The 26,304-nt window shown below is 35.9% G+C and overlaps 1 protein-coding gene across 1 annotated transcript; it reads left to right on the top strand.

Annotated features, from left to right (window-relative positions):
- Nucleotides 1-5,343: 5,343 nt before the first annotated feature.
- Nucleotides 5,344-17,338, top strand: LOC121431222 (monocarboxylate transporter 12-B-like). The gene is made up of 4 exons (XM_041628732.1): nt 5,344-5,389; nt 8,277-8,420; nt 9,623-9,982; nt 16,637-17,338. Exons 1-4 carry the CDS (start codon nt 5,344-5,346, stop codon nt 17,182-17,184), a joined length of 1,098 nt encoding a protein of 365 aa, XP_041484666.1. The 3' UTR covers nt 17,185-17,338.
- The last annotated feature ends 8,966 nt before the right edge of the window (nt 17,339-26,304 follow it).

The following is a 26,304-nucleotide window of genomic DNA, read 5'->3' as shown; positions in this document are numbered from 1 at the left end:
AGTAAAATTGATTTTAAGATATCTTTTACCTTTCTAAACTTGCTTCCTTCCCCAAACACTTCGAAGAGTGCATTGCGCCCCATCCCACTCCCCAACACACCGAGTCCATCGTGACGATATTTGCTTTACACTGAGCTGTGATTTACATGAAATGGCTTTGGCTTGATTTTCATTTTGTTAATCATTGCCAAGCTTGGGAAAAGTGTGGAGGAACAAGTATTAAATGAAAAATCAAATGTAAACCAACTTTAAATAATAAAAACTTAGTGAAAAATGCTGGAGATGTCTGATATAAACTTTTGTTCAGATTCAGTTATGTCCTCAGATCCAGCTTGCACAAAAAGGGTAAAGGTTGTGCTTACTAAGTGTTGTAATTTCAAATTTGGGCGGCAAAATTGTTACAAAATGCTTGAACTGTTGAATGTATCCGTTTTATGTCAATTGGCTAAAAGTGATAGGGAAATTTATGAGAAATGCTTCGCAGGTTAAGTTTGATTTCGCCCTTTCCCCTTGACACAGCATGAAAACAAGCATTTCTGCGCAAACAGATTTCTGCCAGCTTTACAAAAATGGACAGTGCTCACTCAAGTCTAACATTCTGTCAAAACTTTTACCTTCATTGGATAGATGAGACCCAAACCCATAATTATATGTGAAAAAATTACCCACATGTTGTATATTTTTTAATTCCCAGGGCTTTTTTCAAAGTGTAAACTTTTTTATACGCACTGTAGAGGATGTTTGCATCTACACTGTAGGCCTAATTACCAGAGTAGAGTAACCTAGAGATATCGAGAGTAGTGGGCGGTGAGTTATTTTAATTGGATCGTATTGCAATAAAACCTGTCTTTTATAATGTAATATTCAGGAATTGTTTTTTTGCATTTTTATTCAAACTGCAGTTTAGTTATAGATGATATAAATGTATATTTTTATCAAACCTCAAGTGTGAAGCAAGAACAAAGAAATGTCATATTGAGACTTATAATCATCATATTGTGTAACTATTTATTGAAATAATTGTAAGTTATCACATGGAATAAATGTTGTACATGGGTCATATGATGTTATTTTATCAATATATATTTACATTGTATTTTTATTATTCTTTGTCTCTGCAGCGAGGCTGTTTTTCGTAAAATAAAATACCTGAACTACTGCAAACCAGTCTGAGCTTGGCTTTCTTTCATTAGTATTTATCTCTTTGTTTATTTATTTAATTATTCATTTAAAAATTTTCTATGATTAATTCATGTATTTATTATGTTTTATTCATTTTTACTGCATTATTGGCCTGTTTAGTTTTGAAACAAAAATTACAAAGGCGCACCGCAGTTAAAGGACAAGTCCATCCCAACAAAAATACGACTTAAATAGAAATAGAAAAATCAAACAAGAATAACACTGAAATTTTCATCAACATCGGATCTGAAATGATAAGGTTATGACATTTAAAGTTTTTCTAAATTTCACAAAACAGTTATATGCACACCCAGGTCATTATGCAAATGAGGGGACCGATGACATCACCCACTATTTATTTTGTATTGTATTGCATGAAATATGAAATATTTGAATTTTCTCCTCACTGTCATGCGGAAAAGAGTTTGATTCCTCCCTGATCATTAGGAATTCGATTGCTTTAACAGTTTGTGGTTCAAACAAGATGGTCATAATTGTCAAATCCGTAAGAAATAAAGTGGTGCATAATTCAAGCAATACAAAATTATAGAAAGAGTGAGTGAGTGACATCATCGACTCTCTCATTTGCATATCACTGAGTTGAGCATTGAACTGTTTCGTGAATAATAAGCTACACTTTAAAATGTCATAACTTTCTTATTTCCCATCCGATTTGGATGAAGTTTTCAGCATTATTCTTGTTTGATATTTCTCTATTTATTCAAATCAACTTTGGACTTGACCTTTAAACACATTTTAACATGAAATTACATCATAAAATCATAAACTGCAAATATATCATTTACATCACAAACATTTTAAAAATTCATATGGTAAATGGAAAGAAAAAATCGGGAGTGGATAAGGTTTAATCCGAAACGGGCTTAAAGTCAGGGTGTCCACTAAAAAAAAAAACATGTACAGGATTTCTTTTCAATTCGATCCTTGCGCGGGGAAGTTACAAGGGGCAATTTAAGGAAAAATGTGTCCTGCAAGTTGGGGTTCGTTTACATATCAATTATTTGAGATAAATTAAGTAATTCAAAAACAAGAACACAATATTGAAATGTTATGCACTTCTCAACTGAGTACCATTCAAGTGTGTGTAATGAGGAGCGTTGTTTCGTATGATAGTCTATAATCAGAGTCAGAATCAATCAGAATCATTCTGACATATTTATTTTCGAATTTTGTTCCTAACTTAAAATTAGTTTTAGTACAGCTTTTTTTTTAAAGATCAATTAATAAAGTAAAATGATGACAAAATGAAGATTTTTCATAAGTCAAACCGGAGTCGAGCATGACACCTATGTATTTGCTTGGTCGTAGAGAGTGTAACGTGGCCAAAGATATCTTTGAATCTCAATCCAACGTCACCCCAACTCATCACAATAGACGACACATAATTTTTGGAGACAGGGAGGCATTACCTGTGTTTCAGATCTCTTGCTGCAAACTCCGTTTTAATCACTAGTCTCAATCAAAACTCGGATGCGTCACTCCATGTTTCAAATCTGCTATCCCCCCCCCCCCACTTGCATATTATACATTGATACATTACTGATAATAATGGATTTGAATAACTTATTCTTCATCTGTAGTTACTGCGTTTGTTTTCATGGGGGAATTTCGCATTCGCATTAAATCTACATTTACGTCAATATCTTGAAATAAAACAGCAACAACATTTTTTGGTTTGTTTTCTGGCCTGAAATAGGCACATATATCTACAGTGGCGGACCCGTGACCCGGAGGAGACAATGATTGGAGGGGCATTGTATTGTTTGTGAACAATGCTGTGCCCCTCAAAGGCTTTGTCTCCTCCGGGTCACGGTCCGCCACTGAATATCTATATTCAATTTGATGATAAAGAAAACTCGAGAAATGAAAGGGTTTCGATCAGCTTTGAAGGAATGAAAATGTTTGTCGTTGTGATGTTATATCGTTTTATATGCAGAATAACAATATGGGAAACGGACTAATCTAACGCCTCCCTAAAATATGTACATACAACAGCAGACACAGATATGCTCTTTTTTGTTGTTATAAATACACTCTAAAAATATTGGGGAAAAGTGCTCCATGAGGGTAATTATGTGTCAAACCACCATTGGGCATCTCTGGGCATTTGCCCATTGTAAAGCAATTGCTGGTTATTGTTTAACCTTACTGGACAATATGCTTCACGCGTTGGGTAAAATGCTGCCCAAAATTGGGTGGACACATAATAGCCTCGTGGTGGTAAAAGATTTTACTCAATATTTTGTTATAGTGCATGATGTTATCATCAGCAAAAAAAATATTTCATATCGATAGTTATTTCTATTTTCAGCATGATCACCGTTGCTCATTATCTTCCAATTACCATTGAGCTATACAAGAGTTAGTTGCTAGTTCCGTTATGATATCTGCACTAAAAGGGTTATAATTCAAACTTATCTAATCAGAATGACATTGTCTTCTAGGAAAAGAAGTTATGTGAACTATTTCATTCCTTAAATTTTTTAGCTCTGCCATTATCACCTCTGCCATATTTACATCTGCCATTTTTACCTTTGCCATTTTTACCTCTGCCATTTTTGCCTCTGCCATTTTTACCTCTGCCACTATTACCTCTGCCCTTTTTAACCTCTGCCAAGTTTACCTCTTCCCTTTTTACCTCTGCCATTTTTACCTCTGCCATTTTTACCTCTGCCATGTTTACCTCTGCCATTATTACCTCTGCCATTTTTACCTCTGCCATCTTTACCTCTGCCATCTTTACCTCTGCCATTATTACCCCGAAAGGAAACAAGAAAAAGGTGAGGGGAAGAATTGGAAAATATACTTTATATCAAAATTTTCGCTCGCGCTTCGCGCTCGCATTGCCTGTGTAATGAATCCCATTCAAGAGGATTAGATGGCACTTATATATCCAATTCTGAAATCAATTTTCACACAATATTTTAGCTCGCACATCAAGCTTTCATTATTTTGTTTGATTTACACAAATTGTTTATATGTATCAAAATTTTGTTTGATTTGTGAGTTACCTATCCTCTTTGTAAATTCTTACCAAAATTTGTCAAAATGCTCCTTTATCATGTCAGTATATCAAAAAATTAAGTTCGTGCTTCGCGCTCGCATTTAATAGTTTGAGACATATAGCTTGTTCTTTATTTGAATAAAAACGCACTTAGACTGTTCAGTTTCAGGTCGGAATGTCATAATATATTGAGTTCGTGCTTCACACTCTCATTATTTAATTGGTGATACTTGTATCCTCTTCATTAATCACTAAAAACAGTCCTAATTGAGTCCCTTTTCACGTTGTTATAGTAAAATTTCGGCTCGCGCTTCGCGCTCGCATTATTTAGCTGGGTACTTATCTTTTTTCATGATTATAAAATCTCCTCAGAATCTTCAGGTCTAAGGACAAAAAATATCAAAGAATTTGAGCTCGCACTTCGCGCTCGCATTGTATATTAAGACTACGTGAGATACCTTATCTTGTTTATAACAATAAAACAGCATACACTTAAAACTTAAGTCTTTAATTAGGACTATACCCCAGAACCCCCCCCCCCAAAAAAAAAAAATCTGATTATAGCAGTCAATCGATAAAAATGTTGATGAAAATATTTTCGACCCCCCCCCCCCCCTAATGGCGAAAGCTGGATCCGCCCCTGGAGGACCCTTCTTTTTACAATAAGCCTGCTCCAAGGCCCCCGTTTTTTGTATCGCCCGCGGCACACACCACTACTTTTTTGGTCGAGTGCCCCCCCCCCCCCGGCATGCTTTGTTGTTGCGAATATGATGAAGAGATAAATTTTCTGTTTATTTTGTTATGACGACATTCCTTTCAACCATAATTTTTTGTTCAGCACATACCCAACAATATCTCCTGAATATCTTTTTGTGCCTACCTCAAATCCGGTTGCAATCATACTGTTAACTCAATATTCAATGTGTCATAGGTTTGTGAGTGTACTTTTGCTGAAGTGCTGTTTCAATCTGCATTCGTAATTCATAATGGGCAGCTGTCATGAAATCATTTTTTCTCCGAGTTTACCTGTAGTAGTATGTATCTTCCTGTCAGCATCTGGACATGTAGGTATAATAAAGGCAATAGGATTCTACATAAGCGACATCAATGTTGATCTGAAAACTACATCAACTGACATGGGAGTTGCACTTGGTCTCCTGAACACCTTTTTCTTCATACCAAGTAAGAAAGAAAACATTTTTTTTAATCATTAAACATTATGTAATGAGATAGAAATGGATAGTTAAAAAGACCATATTCTTTTAATTTTGGACTTAAAAGAGTACTCCGGGTTGAAAAAGGATATGACCTAAAAAAATCATTTTTTTGTCAAAATCGGACAATGAATAACAATGCCATGACATTTCATTTCGGTGAACAGTTTTAATCATGTCTTCATGATTCATGAATATGAGCAAACTCATGATGATGTAGTCCAACTTGTTCTTTTGTATTTTAGTATATTAAATTATTTTGATGTTACATATAAGAAGAATTGTAAAGGCAATTACATTCATTTATTCAGTGATTTCCTCTTTAAGGATATTAATAGCTTAGAATGATCAAGAACGTTCCACAACATGTTTGTAAAAGCTTTTCTTAAGCAGGCCTCGCCTATTTAAAGGCCAAAGAGTTTTTATTTTTTAATAGGAAAAGCAAACAATAGATTGCTACACAATAGGATTAGCTATGTTGTTGATTTCACTGAGGTCATTCAAGAATGTTTTAGAAATGTAGAATGCTCCAGAAAGAAGGGAATGTTCTAAATGTAGAGAATACTAGAAGTCTCTAGAATAGTTGAAATTAGTATATAAAGCTGGCAGATTCTTCAAGGACATCATCACATCATACCAGATCACTTCATCAGATCAGAACTCAGAGTTTCACACCAGACTTTTTGTCAGAGCAGAGTTTATTTCCACCTGGGCTATTTATCTTCTGTGGAATTATTTACCCGCCATCAATGAACTGTTTGCAGTTTTTTTTTTGAGAGAGAGAGAGAAATTCTCAGTTCTCATCGAGATCATCAACCTGTTTAATGAACGCTTGTCAACCCATGGATTGCTGAAATTGACTGTTAATGATCATCAACATCGTCTTTACGGACATTTCAACTCGATACAGTGACTCTTGTTATCGTGTTACAACATCAGTTTCATCATCGCTATCATTAAGGAATTTTCGCCAGTCAACTTGGACTTTTATTCGGAATTAAACTAATCTCAAGAGACGTAAGATCAATATTTATTTATGTTTTATTTTATGATTGTAAATGTATAATTAATTTATAAGAAAAGAGGAAATCACATCTAAATTAAAAATATTTCAATGTTATTTCATTGTTATTTGTTGCAGTATAGTAACATTGCTTCCAGGAATTCATAAATTGGGTTGACATCTAATTTATGAAAATCTATGATTACATGTAATAACACAAGGAAAATGAAATCATAAGCCCAGCTAATTAATGTTCATGACAAATTGCGTATAACTGTTTTCACAAAATATGGCTAACCTTAAAAATTCAACAACTTCTATACTAAATTTGGATACAATTTACATTATTCTGTTTAGTGAATTTTTGTCTAATTATTTAGATTTAATTGTTTCAGCCCGGAGTCTTGCATGAGAAGAAGTGTATTTGAAAATACTCGTTACCCACGTGAAGTGTAATATGAAAGTGTTTAACAGTTATGGACCTTTGAATAAGTTTATAACATATGTAATTACTGAATTATAATTATAATTAGAATAGCCAGCGGTGTAACCGAATTACACCCCCCCCCCCCCTCCCTAAAAAAAGTTATTTTTCTACGATCAAGTAAAGAATGTTGCTGTGTATATCTGTGTGTGATGAATGTTTCCTTTAAATTCAATTCAATTTGACAGCCAGCAGTTTAGAAAACATAAATGAACCCAACCCCCCCCCCACACACACACTCACAAATTATATTATCACGTGAAAACTGATACATTTTTTTTCTTGTTCACTCCGTGAGGGTGTGCTCGCGCGCGCGTGTGTGTATGTACTCTACTTGAGATTTTACTCCCTCTGGTGCCTTTCTTTCACGTCGCCTACTAAAAGACGTGTCCAAGCCCTTGAACATCGTATATCGTGGATTCATCACATGGCTATAAACGCAAATGTAGACCTATAACACCGGTGCCCGTCCCCCCCCCCCCCCCCTCTGAGAGGCACAATCAAAATTTTTAATGTAAAAATGCCCTCAAACGAGAAGTGTGCCCCCTTATGAAGAAAGATCCGCCCCTGTGTGCGGCTTCAGGTTGGACTATTAAAGAGTAACGCAGATTTTTTTTTTTTTGCTGGGCGAACAGCAGGCGTATACTTTTTCGGAGAAAAGTTCAAAACAAAGGAGCGAAGCAATCAAGCTTTTCATTGAGGCACTTTCGCATTTTGTAAAGTGGAATGAAAGGATACTGTGCATACTTTTGATGAGTTTTCATTAGAAAAAATGTAATTTAAAAAAAAAATGGGGCCGGTGCAACTGCCCACACCCCCTGATGCGTGCGGCCATGATCATTTAGCAGTTATAAAAATGTGGAGCGTTGTGGCCCAGTGGATTAGTCTTCGGACTTTGAAACAGAGGGTCGTGGGTTCGAATCGCAGCCATGGCGTAATTTCTTTTAGTAAGAAATTCATCCACATTGTGCTGCACTAAACCCAGGTGAGGTGAATGGGTATCTGGCAGGAATTTTTCATTGAAATGCCCCCGCGCTGTAAAAGGCTGCGGGGCTAAATCCAGGGTAATGATATCTTTAGAAGGGCATGGGACGTTACTACATAATGTGATATGCGCTATGAATAATTATCATTATTAAACATATTTTTTGGCCCAGATTTTTCATTTAGCATTATGGATCAAAATCTTCTTTGGAGAGAGTTGTTCAAAATTTTGTCCTTATTTTCATTCCAGAGAATCTATTTTTATATCATTAGTAGTAGTATAATAGCAGCAGAAGTATTATCATCATTATTACCATTTTAGTTATCATTATTCGGTTTTTCTTTGCTAGCCATTCACGATCCGTCCTTATCTCTTTTCCAAAGGTCCAATAATTGCCGCCCTCTATCGATATCATTTTCTTCGTCGCCCGTTGGTTATATCTGGGGCTTGTCTTCAAACATTAGGAGTGGCGTTCTTATCATTGGCAACGAGCAAAGCCCAAATGATCATCTTTCTATCAATGACAGGTAATTATTCTAAAAGACGTTCCACTCGTATTTTACAGATTGTTTTCCATTACCCAACCTCTTAATTTATACCACGAATTGCATGGTCCCGAAAGGTTGGTTAAACTGATGGTTGGTCTAATATTTCTTGGTCTAATCTTCAGATGGGCTAACATTTGGGCTAACCCCACTTTGTCCGATTTTCTTTTGGTCTAAGGACCACGTGGTCTAATGGCCAATTAGTCTAATGATCACTCCCAGTGTGAATACTGCTCATGAGACCATATTCAACAGTCTAGTGTGCATGCATGTGTGAAATATACGTGTACAGCAATGAATGTAAAGCGACGCGCAGCATAGACCACAAGTACACTTAATGACGTCATAATGAACTCAACGCCCAATTTGATCTAATGAAGTGATGATGCCATAATTACCGTGTTTACACTTAATCGGCTTTTGCATCGGCTTTCTCATAGCGAATAAATTGTAAATTGATTAACTTGCATCGGCTCGCGGTTCAGAATCGGCTGTTTGCACCACCAAAAGTAAGATGTTCAGAACCGCGAGCCGATGCAGAATCGGCTTTTTTACTACGTGTAAACAGAAAGCCGATTCTGCATCAGTGCACATTTCATTTACTTTACCATTGTGACGTAATTGTAAGCGCGCGGATCCAGCGTTGTCTTTATTATGACGTATATTGTTGGTGTGTGTATCATCGCAGGTTTTTGACACGCGAGCCGATTCTGCACCGCGAGCTGTAATAGCGTGTAAACGCAGTGCAAGATAACCAAAAGCCGATCAATTGTTAACACGGTAAACGTGATAAGTGATATGACTTGTTTAATAAGATATCTCCTTTGTAAGGGGGGGGGGTAGACGATAATAGCTGTGGCTTTATTTCACGGAATGCCAGAAACACGTCTCTAGTTCCAATATTCCACTCATCTTCATTCATGTACGATTCGTGGAACATTTGCCCGAACTCTTAGAATATTTCTGGTATTCCATTCTGAGCCATGCAATATGGGGGGCGTTTCATCAATTTTTTTCGTCCGACAAGTTGTCAGATCTGACAACTTTCTGATTGGTTGAGAAGCACTGTTACTATAGTAACTGTCGGATAAAACGTCTGACAAGTCCTTTCATGAAACGCTCCCCAGGAGTGTCTGTTATGCATGTATAAAATATGTGTTGCTTGAATTTATCATATCAAACAGGTTTTGGAATCGCTACCTTGATGACGTGTTGTATTTTGACATTACATCATGTGGCTCAAGAAAACTACAATCTATGTTACGGCCTTGGTTTGAGCGGGTATGGCGCCGGTATGATCCTTTTGCCAATCGTAGCTGAATTCCTACGCAACCCGTACGGTTGGAGAGGTGGATTGCTCATAATAAGTGCCCTTATAGCGCATACCATCCCATGTGCCATGGGAATAAGAATGAAATTTGACGAAGTGAGTACACACAAAAACGGTTTTAAGCCAATCGAAGGCTCGTCTACAGGACCTTTGGAAATGGACATAGCGGAAGAAGGCGAAGCAGCTAAACGTCATGGCTCAGCCCTGTCAGAAGGTGAGGTCGAAGGTCGCAAAGATACTACAAGGGGAAGATCGGACAGTACATAGACCGCGTAATGAAAAGCTTGGGAAGAGCGCCGGCTACAACGTTGAGTAAGTAACGACCTTTTTTGACCTTTGCGTATCGCGAGATGGTTGTGTACAAAACATATGAGAGAAATGGTGAAGGGGTGAAGGAATAAACGACTTTTACATCTTATTTTTTTTTTTCATTCAATTTTCCCCCATCAAATTTGAGATGAATATATTTCAAAAATTTCTTGGTAATAAAATGTGGGATGATTCTCATGTGCCACCCTTGAGCCCTCTCCTAACTCCCGTCTCTCATTTTCCCCATATGTTTTATACACATTCGCGTGCCGATATGCGAAGGTTTACTTACTCAACGCTGTTGGGCGCCCTTCCCCATAAGCATTTATCGAGCGTTTCAAAAAATCGTCGAAGTGTCCAATTAGTCCAAGAGCATTAGGTTAAACATGGAAATTTCTGGTAACAAGCTGATTTTCTCAGGATACGTCCAGAAAAATGTCTAGAATAACATACTAAAAGTCCCCATAAATCCTCCGTGGGGGTTTTCCGTAATCCAAGATGGCGTCCAAAATGGCCGCCATTCACAGATAATGGACATAACTGACTCATTATTCACACTAAACACCACATTTCGGTGCATATCTATTGGTTTAAAGAGGTAAAAGATCTAGTGATACAGGTTAGAGTAAAAAATAAGCAGACTATGGTACCTAAAAATCCAAGATGGCGTCCAAAATGGCTGCCAAAGCCTAAAAATCCACCATTCACCTGTTACTTCCTTTAATGTCTTTAATTTTGTTTCTATTTAATTCTATTTAATGGTTTTAATGGTCAAGTAATAGATTGGTACAAGTTACAAGGACATTACATGGTCAAGTATGTCCAAAATCGAAGACAGCTTCCAAAAATGGAGTCTAAAATGGCTGTTTTTACTTACGAATGGACATAGTTTATTTGATATATGCCTGAGACATATGATTTTTGGTGTCTAAACCATGGTTTGAAAGGTCAAATAATACATTTGGACACGTTAAAAGGAAATTTAGTGGTCAAGTATGTGCAAAAATCCAAGATGCCTTCCAAAAATGGAGTCTAAATTGTCTGCTGTAAACTGAAAAATTGTCAAACTTCATTAAAAATTCCACCAGAGAGATATAATTGTGGTGTGTTTACTCTGACTAAAAGTTTTGAAAAAAATAAGTAAGCAAACGTAGAAAGGACAATCAGACGTCCAGTATGTCTAAAAAGTGAAGACGGCTTCTAAAATGGAGTCTTAATTGGCTGCTGTTACATACAAATTGACATAGGTCATTTAATATCTGCATGGGAGATAAGATTTTGGTGTCTTAACCATGGTTCGAAGGGTCAAATAAAAACATTGGGACAACTTTCAAGGACAGCCAGTGGTCAAGTACATGTATGTCCAAAAATGGCTTCCAAAAATGGAGTCTAAATGGCTGATGTTTCTTATAAAATAACATAGTTAATTTGATTTCCGCCTGAGAGATAATATTTGGGTCTCTATACTTTAGTTTCAAGTGTAAAAATAATACTTTGGGACAGCTTATGATGATATGCAATTGTCCATTTGCTTCATAATCCAATATGGCTTCCAGTATGGCATGTAACTCTCATCGCTTAAAAATAGTCATACGCAATATTCACATGTGAGAAATAAATTTTTGTTTCTGCACTATGGTTTCAAATGTCAAATATATATTAAGTACAAGTCGATCGCAAGAATGTTCAGTTTTCCACTATATGTGCTATTTGGTTCCTAAATTGAGCAATAATGCCTGCTATTACCTACTCCTAAATCGTTAAGATTACTTTTCCAAAATGTATTTAAGCGTAGACACCACTACTTCTCACATGAGGATATTTCATGAGTCATGATAGTATATTAAGTAAATCATTTACATGCCATTTTGTAAGCCATTTTGGATTTTTAGGAAAACCGGAAAACTGCATTATGATAAATAATATAGGATTTGTATAGCGCACGTATCCATCTTGCTAAGTGCTCAAGGCGCTCCTTTATCACCCCGGCTAAGCTAGTCTACCGATTCTGGTGCACACAGCTTTTTGAGGAATTATTTCCTGCCGGTACCCATTTACGTCACCTGGGTCGTGTGCAGCACAGTGTGGATAAATTTCTTGCTGAAGGAAAACACGCCATGGCTAGGATTTGAACCCACGACCCTCTGTTTGAAAGGCGAAAGTCAGAACCACTAGACCACGACGCGCTCATATCATTGTTTACAATCCCAAATTATTATTTGACCCTTCAAACCAGGGATTAGACACCAAAATCATATATATCAGGCAAATATTAAATTCTCAAAAGTCATTTATTATTATTATTTGTTTTGGTGTCACCTTTGCCTGGGAGGTGAAAAGCAAACTGAATCACTGTGACCCACAAGTCTTTCCTCCAGATATAACTGATTTATACTCCATTTTTGGAAGTTAACTTGGATTCTGAACATACTGGACCACTGGCCTATGATCTAGACACCAAAAACATATTTCCTAGGTGAATATTAAACAAACTGTCGATTTTTAAATAACAGTAACCAATCATTTATACCCAATTTTTGCAAGCCATCTTGCAGTGTTGGGCATAATTGACCACTGTCTGTCCTTTGAATTAGACCACATGTATGCAGATATTAAATTAACTTTGTCAATTTGTATGTTAACAGCAGCCATTTTAGATTCAATTTTTAGAAGCCGTCTTCGATTTTTTAGACATACTTAACCTCTCTGACTGTCCTTTTTACTTGTGCTTATTATTATTCAACACTTAAAACAATTGTTTAGACACCACAATCATATCTCTCAGGTGGATTTTTAATGAGGTATGACAATTTTTAGTATCAGCGGTCAATTTATACTCCATTTTTTGGAAGCCACCTTGGATTTTTGGACATACCTGACCAATTAGTATCCTTTTAACTTGTCCAAATGCATTATTTGACTTTTCAAACCACGGTTTAGACACCAAAATCATATCTCTCAGGTGGATTATTTTAACGAAGTATGTCAATTTTTCAATAACAGCGGTCAATTAAGACTAGTTTTTGGAAGCCATCTTGGATTGTTGGACATACCTGACCACTGAAGCTTCTTTTAACTTGTCCAAATGTATTATTTGACCTTTTAAACCATGGTTTAGAAACCAAAAATCATATGTCTCAGGCATATATCAAATGAACCATGTCCATTCGTAAGTAAAAATAGCCATTTAAGACTCCATTTTCGGAAGCCGTCTTCGATTTTTGGAAATACTAGACGTCTAATTGTCCTTTCTACTTGTGCTTACGTATTATGTCGACACCTAAAGTCATAGTAAAGACACCACAATCATATCTCTCAGGTGGATTTTTAATGAGGTATGACAATTTTTCAGTAACAGCAGTCAATTTAAACACCTTTTTTGAGGCCATCTTGGATTTTTGGACATGCTTGACCATTGAATGTCCTTTTAACGTGTCCACAAGTTAGAATTTTACCCTTAAAACCATGGTTTAGACACCAAAAATCATATATCTCAGGCAGATATCAAATGAACTATGTCCATTCGTAAGTAAAAACAGCCATTTTAGCCTCCATTTTTGGAAGCCATCTTGGATTTTTGGACATACTTGATCATTTAATGTCCTTGTAACTTGTCCCAATCTATTACTTGACCATTAAAACCATTAAATAGAATTAAATAGAAACAAAATTAAAGACATTAAAGGAAGTAACATATGAATGGTAGATTTTTAGGCTTTGGCAGCCATTTTTGGCCCATCTTGGAATTTTAGGTACCATAGTCTGCTTATTTTTTACTCTTACCTGTATCACTAGACCTTTTACCCCTTTAAACCAATAAATATGCATCGAAATGTGGTGTTTAGTGTGAATAATGAGTGAGTTATGTCCATTATCTGTGAATTAATGGCGGCCATTTTGGACGCCATCTTGGATTACGGAAAACCCCAACAGAGGATTAATGAGGACTTTTAGTATGTTATTCTAGACATTTTTCTGGACCTATCCTGAAAAAATCAGCTTGTTACCAGAAATTTCCTTTCTTAGGCATATTTTGGCCTAATGCCCTTGGCCTAACTCTTCCTCTCGTAGTATCTTTGGCATAAGTGACAAATCCGTTGAAAGCTCAGTGGGGCCAGTATTGTTATGAAGTTTTGACCCTTGATATCGCGTGATTGGTCTTTGTTGAAATGTTATCAAGTTTTTTTTTAATGGCAAACATGACAGTGAAGCATATTATGAACGGTAAAGAAAAGGGTGCTACTGATAGGGACTGCAGAGGCAAAACGTCGGTTTCCAAGAAGGCCTTACATTCTTAAAATCGGTAACAGGGCTGATACACACATACATCTACAGTGCGTTTCAGAAAAAAAAGGTATTCCAAATCTAGAGGGTTGGTATTCGAATTATAATTATTTTTTTATATTGTTCTGCATGGATGTGAAAGAAAACCCATCGGCTTTCCATTGATACCCTATTTGTGCCACGCATGAGCGAATTAAGGATTGTTGAAGACAACAGGTGCAGATCCCACTTTTTCCAAGTTTTCGAAAACTTTCGAAAACTTTATGAAAGTGCAGATGACGATATGAATACTTCCATCGATGCCTGAGCTGGCAAAAAATGGTTTTGTGTTCAGAGGAGAAGAGGACATGTTGAAGGTGTGGGTGAATAAGACATTAACCTTTCAATAATCATTTCATAGGATTTGCTTGACTCTTCTTTCCAAAAACTACTTTTTTACATTTTATTCTTTCTTATACTTTTTTACATTTTATTCTATCAAACACACATTTTACCCACTTACCTGAAACATGGACAAGTGGTACATGCACCTATTGTCTTCAACATCAATTAATTCGGTCATGCGTGGCGCGAATGGTACAAATACATGTAGGGTATCAATGGAAAGCTGACGAGTTTTCCGTTTATATCCATGCAGCATAATTTCACAAGATCGGCTGTGGTCGTGTTCGGGCCTGCCGGATTCTCGGTGTAACTTGGGTCCTGGCGACTTTTTCCGTCATCTGAGACGAAGGATTGCAATCTGTCTCTGGGATTCGAGTTGGTTCGGGTATTCGGCTGGCCCCGGTCTGGCTTAATTTGAGGTCCATTCAATTCAGAGTATAATCATGCTAAAATGAGTACACATACGTCATGGTCTTATTTTTTTCAATGTTTGTTTTTTATCTAAAATGATTTTATCTATAGGCCTACAATTACTTTAATTACAAATTAACTTGATGGTTAACAGTTTATTAAACTTTCACCAAATGTTCCATCTTATATGGTATTTTAACTGTATGTAACTGTAACGTTATGTTAATCTGCCCTGCTTTTGTCAGTAATGTGACCGTGTCCTAGCCTCTCTTTTGTTCTGTTAATGTATATGTATTGTCATTCTTATACTGTTCCTTTATTGCTTTTCCCAAAATAAAGTGATGCATAAAAATATGTATATACAGTGCGTATCAAAAAAAGTTTACACTTTGAAAAAACCCTATAAAATTACACATTTGTAATATCCTGAAAATTTTTACACATTTTAACATTGGTACAGATCCATTTAAGCAAATGACGATATAACTGTTGAAAAATATTTCCGCTTGAATGAGCACCACTTACTTTTGAAAAGTTAGTGAAAAATGATTTGCGCAGAACTTTGAAATAGTTATGCAGATAAAAGTAGACCTTAATCATGAAGAACACGTTGAATTTAGCTAGTAAAATTGATTTGAAGATATCTTTTACCTTTTTCTACTTGTTTCCTTGCCCAAAACACTTTGAAGATTGCATTTTGCCCCATCCCACTCCCCCACACACTGAGGCCATCGTGACGATATTTGCTTTACACTGAGCTGTGATTTACATAAAATGGCTTAGGCTTGATTTTAATTTTGTTAATCATTGTCAAGCTTAAGAAAAGTGTGGAGAAACAAGTATTAAATGAAAAATGAAATGTAAACCCACTTTAAATGATAAAAACTTAGTGAAATAATGCTGGAGATGTCTGAAATAAAATTTTGTTCAGATTCAGTTATGTCCTCAGATCAAGCTGGCACAAAAAGGGTAAAGGTTGTGCGTACCAAGAGTTTAAATTTCAATTTGGGTGGCAAAATTGTTACAAAATGCCTGAATGTATCCGTTTTATTTCAATTGACTAAAAGTGCAAGGGAAATGTATGAGAAATGTTTCGCAGGGTAGGTTTGATTTCGCCCTTTCCCCTTGACACAGGTTTAAATCACTTCCATTGAAACGTTCACAAATGATTGGTGTTTTTTATTATTTCTGCGCAGATTTCTGCGAGCTTTACAAAAATGGACAGTACTCACTCAAGTGTAACATTCTGTCAAAACTTTTACTTTCATTGGATAGATGAGACCTAACCCCAAGATTATATATGAAAATATTACCCACATGTATATTTTTAAATTCCCAGGGCTTTTTCAAAGTGTAAACTTTTTTTGATACGCACTGTATATATCTAACCTAAAAAGTGCATTGTACTAAAAACAAAATATAAGTAAGACGGACGTGTCGTGATTGCTATTTACCCATCTATATATATATATATTTGCAGGAGACAACCGACATGGTGATGGCTTTCGTAGGTTCACCAATATCATTCATGAATCTGATTTCTACAAAGACCCTGTATTTACCCTGATATTTGGTGTGGATTTTGCATTCTATATGGTCTACAGTGGTTGGCACTCTTTTCTCGTTCCCCATGTTCTGCAAAGAGGAATCTCGGTCCAGAAAACCATTATCTTGACATTCTCAGGAGCAGTAGGGAATACTTTAAGCAGATGTGGTGTAGGTGTCATTACAAACCACCAATTCAAGCCGATTGATGTCTACATCCTCGCTACGATCCTCAACATCGGTGCTTTACTCGTCGATGTGTTTGTAGTCAACTATTACGTCATGGTGGTGACGTCATGCTTCTCTGCCATGTCCATCGGAGGGAGGGCGGTGGTCACAACCCTTATTGAGAGGGAAAGAGCATCTCCCGACAAATTTGATGTCGTCTTTTCACTTGGAAGATGTATTTCCGGAGGGGGGATGTTTCTTGGAGGTTATGTAAGTGGTAAGTTGGAGTTTATACCTATCAAAGACATTGACTAAATTATCTCTTCATTCCCATCAGGGCATTCCTATCAGGGTCAGCCAGTATTATGCAACTCCCAAGAATGTTCTGTAATCTGATTGGTCGAAATCAGATCACATGATATACAGCGAACTGCACTATTGCATCCAAAATGCACTATCCTGCACTCTGACGTCATACCAAAAGTACAGGATAGTGCGAGGTCTGGAATTATCTAGAATTTAGTTCAAATATAGCATCAGGGCAACTCTTTCATGTCAGTAACATGGTGGAGGGGGGGGGTTGTATAATACAAACAATTCACGCATTCTTGTGCATAGATGACCTAAATAATGAACTCTGCGCTCGACTCGCCAAATGGATATTTGGCGAGTCGAATATATCGTAGGTCGATTTAGTTTTCACGGCTGTTTTCGACTTGTACGGCTGCCGTAGAGCAAAACCGAGGTATATAAATAGAAAGGATGGTGGTCCAGCTAACGAAATAAACACATTTACGGTAAATGATTATCAGACATGCAAACGCAAGCAAACATACAAAACACCCTTTGATCTACAAAAAGGCATCCACACACTCATGGGCGGAAATTCCAGGGGGACACAGGGGGACGCGTCCCCCTACTCACAATAGTAGGGGACACAATACAAATGTCCCCCTACTATTTTTGGTCTTTTGTGATGAAAAGAAATAAATCATTCATAATCGAAATAAAACATGTATTTTGCACGAGATAACCTTTAATGGGGGGGGGGGGGTGCTTGTCATATTGGTTTTGGTCGAAATGACCTTACATTTTGGGTGATAACCTTTTTTTTTGGCTTGTTAATTTTTTCAGCCCCTTGTCCCCCCCCCCCCCCACCTTTCGGGAGAGATTTCCCCCTGCTCACACTCATACCCGGACGCATTCGTAAAAAAAAATACGTGTAGAAATAAATTTTAACGTACGTTATCTTTTTTCGTTATTTTATTTCCAGGCTTAGTCGCTGATACTTTTTCCTCGTTCAATGCTACGTTCACGATGTTACCAATCATTGACGCTTTTGTTCTCTTCCTGGTCCTGGTGATGAAACGTAACCCCAAACCTAATACCTTATGATATTGGCAATTTTCAATAGAGAAATATGTCCACTCCGGATGACGGATAGCAAAGCTTTCCGGAACCTTTAGATTCCTCATCGCATATTTTCTCCTTGCAGGAACGTCATCATGAATAGGAACACTTATTGAGTTTAATTTGCATTATTCATAAATACGTTTCATGTGCATAGACAATTCAGATGCATTTTGATTGACATGTTCAGCTATAATCAGGGATACTTGTTTAAAGATACACATATACTTTCCATGAGTTCGTAGACAAGGGTTGGCTGATTAAAATCACGTTGATTTAAATCAATATGATTTTTATTCTAAATCACAGGTTTAAATCACTTCCATTGAAACGTTCAAAAATGATTGGCGTTTTTGTCTCACCTGCGAAGCAGAGTGAGACTATAGGCGCCGCTTTTCCGACGGCGGCGGCGACGGCGGCGGCGGCGGCGGCGGCGACGGCGGCGGCGACGGCGGCGGCGACGGCGGCGGCGGCGTCAACATCAAATCTTAACCTGAGGTTAAGTTTTTGAAATGACATCATAACTTAGAAAGTATATGGACCTAGTTCATGAAACTTGGCCATAAGGTTAATCAAGTATTACTGAACATCCAATTAAAGTTTCATGTCACATGACCAAGGTCAAAGGTCATTTAGGGTCAATGAACTTAGACCATGTTGGAGGAATCAACATCGAAATCTTAACCTGAGGTTAAGTTTTTGAAATGTCATCATAACTTGGAAAATATATGGACCTAGTTCATGAAACTTGGACATAAGGTTAATCAAGTATCACTGAATATCCTGCATGAGTTTCACGTCACATGACCAAGGTCAAAGGTCATTTAGGGTCAATGAACTTTGGCCGAATTGGGGATATCTGTTGAATTCCCATCATAACTTTGAAAGTTTATGGATATGATTCATGAAACTTGGACATAATAGTAATCAAGCATCACTGAATATTTTGTGCAAGTTTCAGGTCTCATGATTAAGGTCAAAGGTCATTTAGTGTCAATGAACTTTGGCCGAATCGGGGGTATCTGTTGAATTACCATCATAACTTTGAAAGTTTATTAGTCTAGTTCATTAAACTTGGACATATGAGTAATCAAATATCACTGAACATCCTGTGCGCGTTTCAGGTCACATGACCAAGGTCAAAGGTCAATGAACTTTGGCCGAATTGGGTTTATCTGTTGAATTACCATCAAAACTATGAAAGTTAATGGATTTTATTCATGAAACTTGTACATAAGAGTAATCAAGTATCACTGAACATCCTGTGCGAGTTTCAGGTCACATGATCAAGGTCAAAGGTCATGTATGGTCAATGAACTTTGGCCATGTTGGGGTTTTTTGTTGAATAACCATCATATCTCTCTAAGTTTATTGGTCTCGTTCATAAAAAAGTGGACATAAGAGTAACCATGTATCACTGAACATCTTGTGCGAGTTAGAGTAGTATTCAAAGTCAGCACTGCTGCTATATTGAACCGCGTGATGCAGGTGAGACGGCCAGAGGCATTCCACTTGTTTATTATTATTTGTGGCAGTGTTATGTTTTTTTACTCAGAATAGAAATAATTTATGTACTTTATATCATTAAAACATAAAGAAATCCTTCATATATATTCAAAACAATTAAAATCACATCAATAAAATCAGTTTCATCTTGCAATGTCGCATATAAGCGGATAACTCTTCGCCCCCTACTTCACTTTCACCATGATCATGATGATTTTTTAAAGTCATTGATTTAATTCACTTCCATTGAAACATGCCCAAAATGCTTTAGTGGTGTTATATTTTTTTTACTCAAAATAGAGATTTTATTAACTTTATATCATCAAAACATAAATAAATCATCCATATCAACTAAAAAAACAATTGAAATCATGTCAATAAAATCAGGTTGATCTTGCAATGCAGCCTGTAAGCGGTTAACACTTAGCACCCTACTCCACATTTTATCAGTGGACTTACAACATTTTCCCCATTAAATTCTTCTTTGTTGATAAGAAAATAGATTTCTCATTACTTTATGTCACAATGTTTTTGAGACATGTTTTTAGACAGCAGTTTTTTTTTTAAATATGAGTCAGAGTTTAAAAAATGTTTTTTGGCAGTTCTTGTTTGATCATTCACATGATCTACTTTTGCCATGTCATATGAAGATGAACATTTTCAACTTGCAAACTGATAAAAAAATTAACACTACGTGTACATGAAGTAACAATCACTATCATAAGCTATGTCAGATTGAAAAAAAGAAGAAGCTTTGCTGTGGTTTCTATTCTTTGGTTGGAAAGTAAGCAAAAACATTTCACACATAATTTTTGTAAATAAGTTAATAATAAATAAAATGTATAATTGTAAACCCATAGCAATGGTACTCAAGAACAAAAGAAAAATGTGTAAAAAGGGAATTTAAAGAATAAACTCTAAAGTCATACTATTATAGGCCTTAATATTCTAACAGAGAATTTAGCCAAGAGGGGTTGAACCAAGGCCGACTGTCTGTTAAGTTGTGCTTCATTTATCGGGTACACTGAGAAAGGTTCAATGATGCACAGGAAATGCTCCTGCCAAACTTCACTAAATCATGGCAACAACCCTACATAAAATGGCCTTTGCTAAGACTGAGCATTCATTTTTATTTATTTCTCATCGACTCTGATGAATTTAGTGCAAAAATACACAAAATCTGCATTGCCCCGGGTATATAAATAAATAAAGTGAAACACAAGTTCTCGCTCAAATTACTTACCGACAAAAAAAGAATAGTGTGAAATTGGGTCTAGATTACAATGCAGAAAATATAATTCCGACAGCCTTTCATACAACATCCTTAGATTTTTAATAAACTTACCTAAAAAAGGCGAGTCAAGATCCGATACTAATTTTTAGAGCGTGTTTATTTACAATTTGAGGGCAACTATAGCAGCGGCAAACCAGCGCAGCAGACTTCTCACATAGAGTTAGTACGTATTTAACTCTAATACCTCTCATTAAGTTCAGTCGGGTAGAAGCCACGCGCAACCTAACCAGGAGCTGTTTAGCATTAACTCGACAGGCCTAGAGTAGGGCTAGGTCAGGCAACGTTGGATGTGATCTAGAATGGTTAAAATCAGAAGGACTAGGTCCACAAGAGGGATGACAAATATATATATATGTCAGGCGGTTCTTTCGAAAGCATAGTGGGAATCATTAATTCTTGGTTTGACTCGGACTGGCAATGTAACCATTTTCCCCTCGGGGCTACGCCCCTCGGAAAAAAATGGTACTAGTAATTGCCAGTCGAACCTCTGATAAATAATTACCACTATACTTTCTCAAAACCTAAATCGCTAAACTTAGAGTGGGAAGAAAAATTAACTAAATTGAAACAGACACTTGACAGCTGGTCAAAACGAAACTTAACTATTTTTGGTCGGGTAACTATTCTTAAATGTTTAGCACTTAGTCAAATAATACATTTGAGCATTGTTGATTCCATTCCAACGAAATTCCTGACAATTTTAAATAATATAGTGTATAGATTCATTAGGGGAACAGAAAAGTAGAAAAAAATAAAAGATGTACTTTAACAGAAAATTACATCAATGGTGGAATAAAAATGACTGATGTTCACCATCAAATGTTAAGCTTTCGGTTAAAATGGTTAGGAAGGTTTTTGAATGACAAAACAGAAATATGGGAAAAAATGTGTTTATATTGGTTTGACCTCCTAGGAGGTATCTCGTTCCTTTTAAATTGTAATTTCAGTATTAAAACACTGAAAATTGAAAACGAAAGGAAAATACCAACTTTTTGCAAAGAAATATTTAGAGGCCTGGGAAATTTTTAGAACTGTTACCACATTGAAAGATGTGTGTATGTCTAACCCTACCTGTAATGATATTCGAAATCAAATACTTTGGCATAATAAACATATAATATTTGATAACCAGTCTTTATTATATAAAGACTGGTATAGAAGTGGTATAGTTTACTTAACATACATTATTGAGAGAAATGGTTACATACCAATGGAAAACATTCAGAGAAAGATCGATATAAAAAGAAGTAAAAATACTGTTATTTTCGACTACACAAAATTAAAAAAGGCAATACCAGCAATTTGGATAAACAGTTTGAGCGATAATAGTGGCATCACTATCCGACTTCATGGTTTTATTGCTCCCCAGGTATTTATTGGAAAAAGTTTGAAATGCACCAGTGATCTGAGAAGTAATACTATATATAACCTGTTTCCCTCAAAAAATACTTTTTCCAATAAAGGCTGTTTACATTGGGAGAACAAAGTTGATATTAATGTAAATTGGGCAAATGTATTTAAAAATAATCTTATTCAAGTTAGAGAAAATAAATTACGAGAGTTCAATCTTAAGTTATTATATTATCTCTTACCAGTAAGAAGTAACCTGTTCAAATGGAATTTTGCAACAGATGATTTGTGTCCAACATGCAAGGTTAAAAAAGATATTATACATGCTTTTACTGACTGTGAAGTAAACAAATCCTGTTTCAAATATATCAAAATTATTTTGCGAGAAGTTTACAATGTAAAAGTGGAAGTAAACATCAAACAATTACTTAAAGTTGAAAGTGATAGTAAAACAAATATCTTTGTAACTATTGCATTTTGGTCAATATATAAAGTTATTTTGGATAGGAACAAATCAGGAATTGAAAAAAGAAATTTTGTTTTGAAACATGTATTTATAAAAGAAATTAAAAAACGGATAGAAATGTACAACATTGATAGTAAAAAGACCAAAGAAAAGGATGAACTGCCCAAGAGCTTGTTACGATTCATGTTAGAAAACCTATGTAACGTAAATATGACTTTGTAATTATTGTAATAATACTTATATGTTTCATGATTTATGATTGTGTAACCTTTGATTTGAATGTGATTTATTGTGTAACCCCTGATTTTGATGTTAATAAATCCTCTAATAGAGGAAAAAAAAAATACTTTCTCAAAACCTAATATAATTGCATGATATATGGATCACCGGAGAAAGTAAACTTTCAAGCTCGGAAGTTATAAGTGCCGATAATTGTATAGATAGATTTTATTTAATCTGCATAATCAGAAAAAGAAAAAGAAAAGAAAACATCATATGTATGCTGCAAAATACACTGATTTTGTCAAACACATTATACGGTTCGATTAACTGTATCCAGATATCGTTCAACATCCATGCCTTGATGTTTATGGCAGCTATTTTATGTATTTAAACTGAATTATGTTTATATGCAACACTTTATAATAAGTCATTGCTTTGTTGTCATTTAGAAATAAATTTGTTCAAACTGAAATCAAGTCTTCATTGACTATAATTAGTTTTTGTGTACAGAAACTCTCTTAAAGAAATAAATATTTTTTGTCTAAATATCAAATGTAAAATATAGGTCTGGTGTAATGTGCCGAAAATATCCAGTAGAACAGACCTGGGAAATGAAAAAAAATCTGAATTTGTGCAAGCGAACGAAGAGAGAGAACCAAAATTTTAACGTTTTGTTTACGATGGTTTTATAGACTTTGATATGATATTCAGGAAATGGTATGTTTCACTCCTTTTTCTTTTCTTGGCTTTGCTGCTTTCTTCATGTTCTTTGGTCGCAAAAATCAGGGACAAAATATCTGTAAGTATGTATATATCGGTTAACTCGCCTCAAATAATATATCTGCCAAGGATTGTCACATGAATTATGATGTCACAATACGTAAATAAGGTCACAATCAAGGTGCGCAGTATATGCTGTCGCAAACATAAATGCTGTTTTAGGTGACTAAATCCGTCTTCCTAAGTAATAAAATTCGTAAAATCCTGTGCCAGCAATAGTTCTGTATATAAATAGTTCGTTTTCAAATGGAGCAATCTAAATGATAGGAATGTACAACGGTAACACATATGAACGCTAAGCAATGAACTACCACAATGGTTTAACCATATTGCATTCAGTTTTTTTACGTATTTTTCGCCCTTGCCCTCTGATGATCTGCTCAATGAACCATTTTCATTCCTGTTATTGTAAAGACGTTCTGTGTTGCAATACTTCATTTAAGAAGAATACTTTATATCAGGTGCAGATCCAGGAGGAGGGCACAGGGAGCTCGTCCCTCCTTTTAAGAAGCAAAATTAAATATTTTTAATGTAAAAATGCCATTTACAGAGGTGAAGACTTTTTTTTTGGGGGGGGGGGCTTGTCAAATATTTTCGGGTACGAAATATCCTTTATGTGTGGTTGCTAACCTTTCTTTTTTCTTAGCTTGTCAAAGTTTTCCTCCGAAAAAATTGCCCCCACCCCCTTTGGAAAATCCTGGATCCGCCCCTGCTTTATGTCACGGAGCTTTCACGTAATCACAATTTGATTTTTCATTGTTGATTGCAACTTGGGAAAACGCCTACGCTGCCTACAGAAACGCACGTTCCCAGGTGGAGTTCTAGATCTTTTTTTTCTGTCAAAGAGGAGATGTGGTTTTCACATGTTTGGGGGCTTTTAATAAAGGCATGAAGTTGGCCATTTTTAAACAAGAAAACTTACTCATTTCATCTATTTATTTACTTACGTATTCATTTATTAGTCTTCGGACTTTGAAACAGAGGGTCGTGGGTTCGAATCCCAGCCATGGCGTAATTTCCTTCAGCAAGAAATTTATCCACATTGTGCTGCACTCGACCCAGGTGAGGTAAATGGGTACCGGCAGGAAGTAATTCCTCAAAAAGCTGTGTGCACCGAGAAGGTAGCCTAGCTTAGCCGGGTAATAATAGCAGGGCCCGCTGGGAGAACAGTTTTCGGAACTGAAGTGGCTACCCTGGGTAAATATACCTTTATTATTATTATTATTATTATTATTATTATTATTTCTTTCTTCATTTGTTTATCTATCTATTCATATATTTATTCATTCATCTAATATGTATTTAATTTTTAAGTATTCATCTAACTATTTCATTTTTTAATTCGGTCCTTGCGCGGGGAAGTTGGAGGGGGCAATTTTTAAAGGAAAATTGTGTCCTGCAAGTTGGGGTTTCTTTACATATCAATTATTCTAGATAAATGTATTTAAAAAAACGAACAATTATGATCTTTTTTCAAATTAAAACAGTTGTTATTCTAACGTTAAATCAGGGTAATATTCTCTTCTAGGAAGAGAAGTTATGTCAACTATAGTATTCCTTGAACTATTGAAATTTCTGACTATTTGTTTTTCTAAGGTGGCGAAAATTTCGTTTCCAAATTACTTCGGACCTGTCTGACAAAACAAACTCGTTCTATTATAAACTGCATAATATTCCAGCAAATGTATTTAAAGATCCTTGTAGTTAATCACTGATTTTGTATTCAGTGACTCTGTATCAATCTTTAGCAATGTATTAGCTTCCATCGCTTTAATGTATGTACGACCTTTTTATGCGTTGCACTGTAAACAATTTTGGGTAAGATTTTTACAAGACGAGGATAATTATGTGTCATAACAATTTAGGGCAGTATTTTACCCAATGCAGGAATCATATTGTCCAGTAAGGTTAAAAATATGCAGTACATAACTTTAGAATGGGCGAAAGTTTCATCACACTGGATAAATAAAAAATGCCCAAAAGCAATGCCCAATGTTAGTTGGACACATAACTACACTAATGGAGCATTTTACGCAATATTTTTTAGAGTGTGGTTCATACTATCGTTAAATTTGCAGCAACCATATTTTGTTGTTGTGAACCTGGTGAAGAGAGAAAATATCATATTTTTATATGATTATATTTTTATTCTCAATCAGTGACTTTCTTTGGCCGTGTATTAGCTTCTACCGAAGCTCCTTCCTGTATATGACTCCTGGGGAGCGTTTCATGAAAGGACTTGTCAGACGTTTAATATCCGACAAGTCCCATTTTATCCGACAGTTACCATAGGAACAGTGCCTCTCAGCCAATCAAAATCATGGAAAGATGTCAGATCTGACAACTTGTCGGATGAAAATATTGATGAAACGCGCCCCAGGTATGTGTGACCTTTTTACCCTCTGGT

The sequence above is a fragment of the Lytechinus variegatus genome, chromosome 17, assembly GCF_018143015.1.
Source record: "Lytechinus variegatus isolate NC3 chromosome 17, Lvar_3.0, whole genome shotgun sequence".
Lineage (NCBI taxonomy): Eukaryota > Metazoa > Echinodermata > Echinoidea > Temnopleuroida > Toxopneustidae > Lytechinus > Lytechinus variegatus.
The sequence above is the reverse complement of the archived record's forward strand: the minus strand, read 5'-3'. Positions and strand labels throughout refer to the sequence as shown.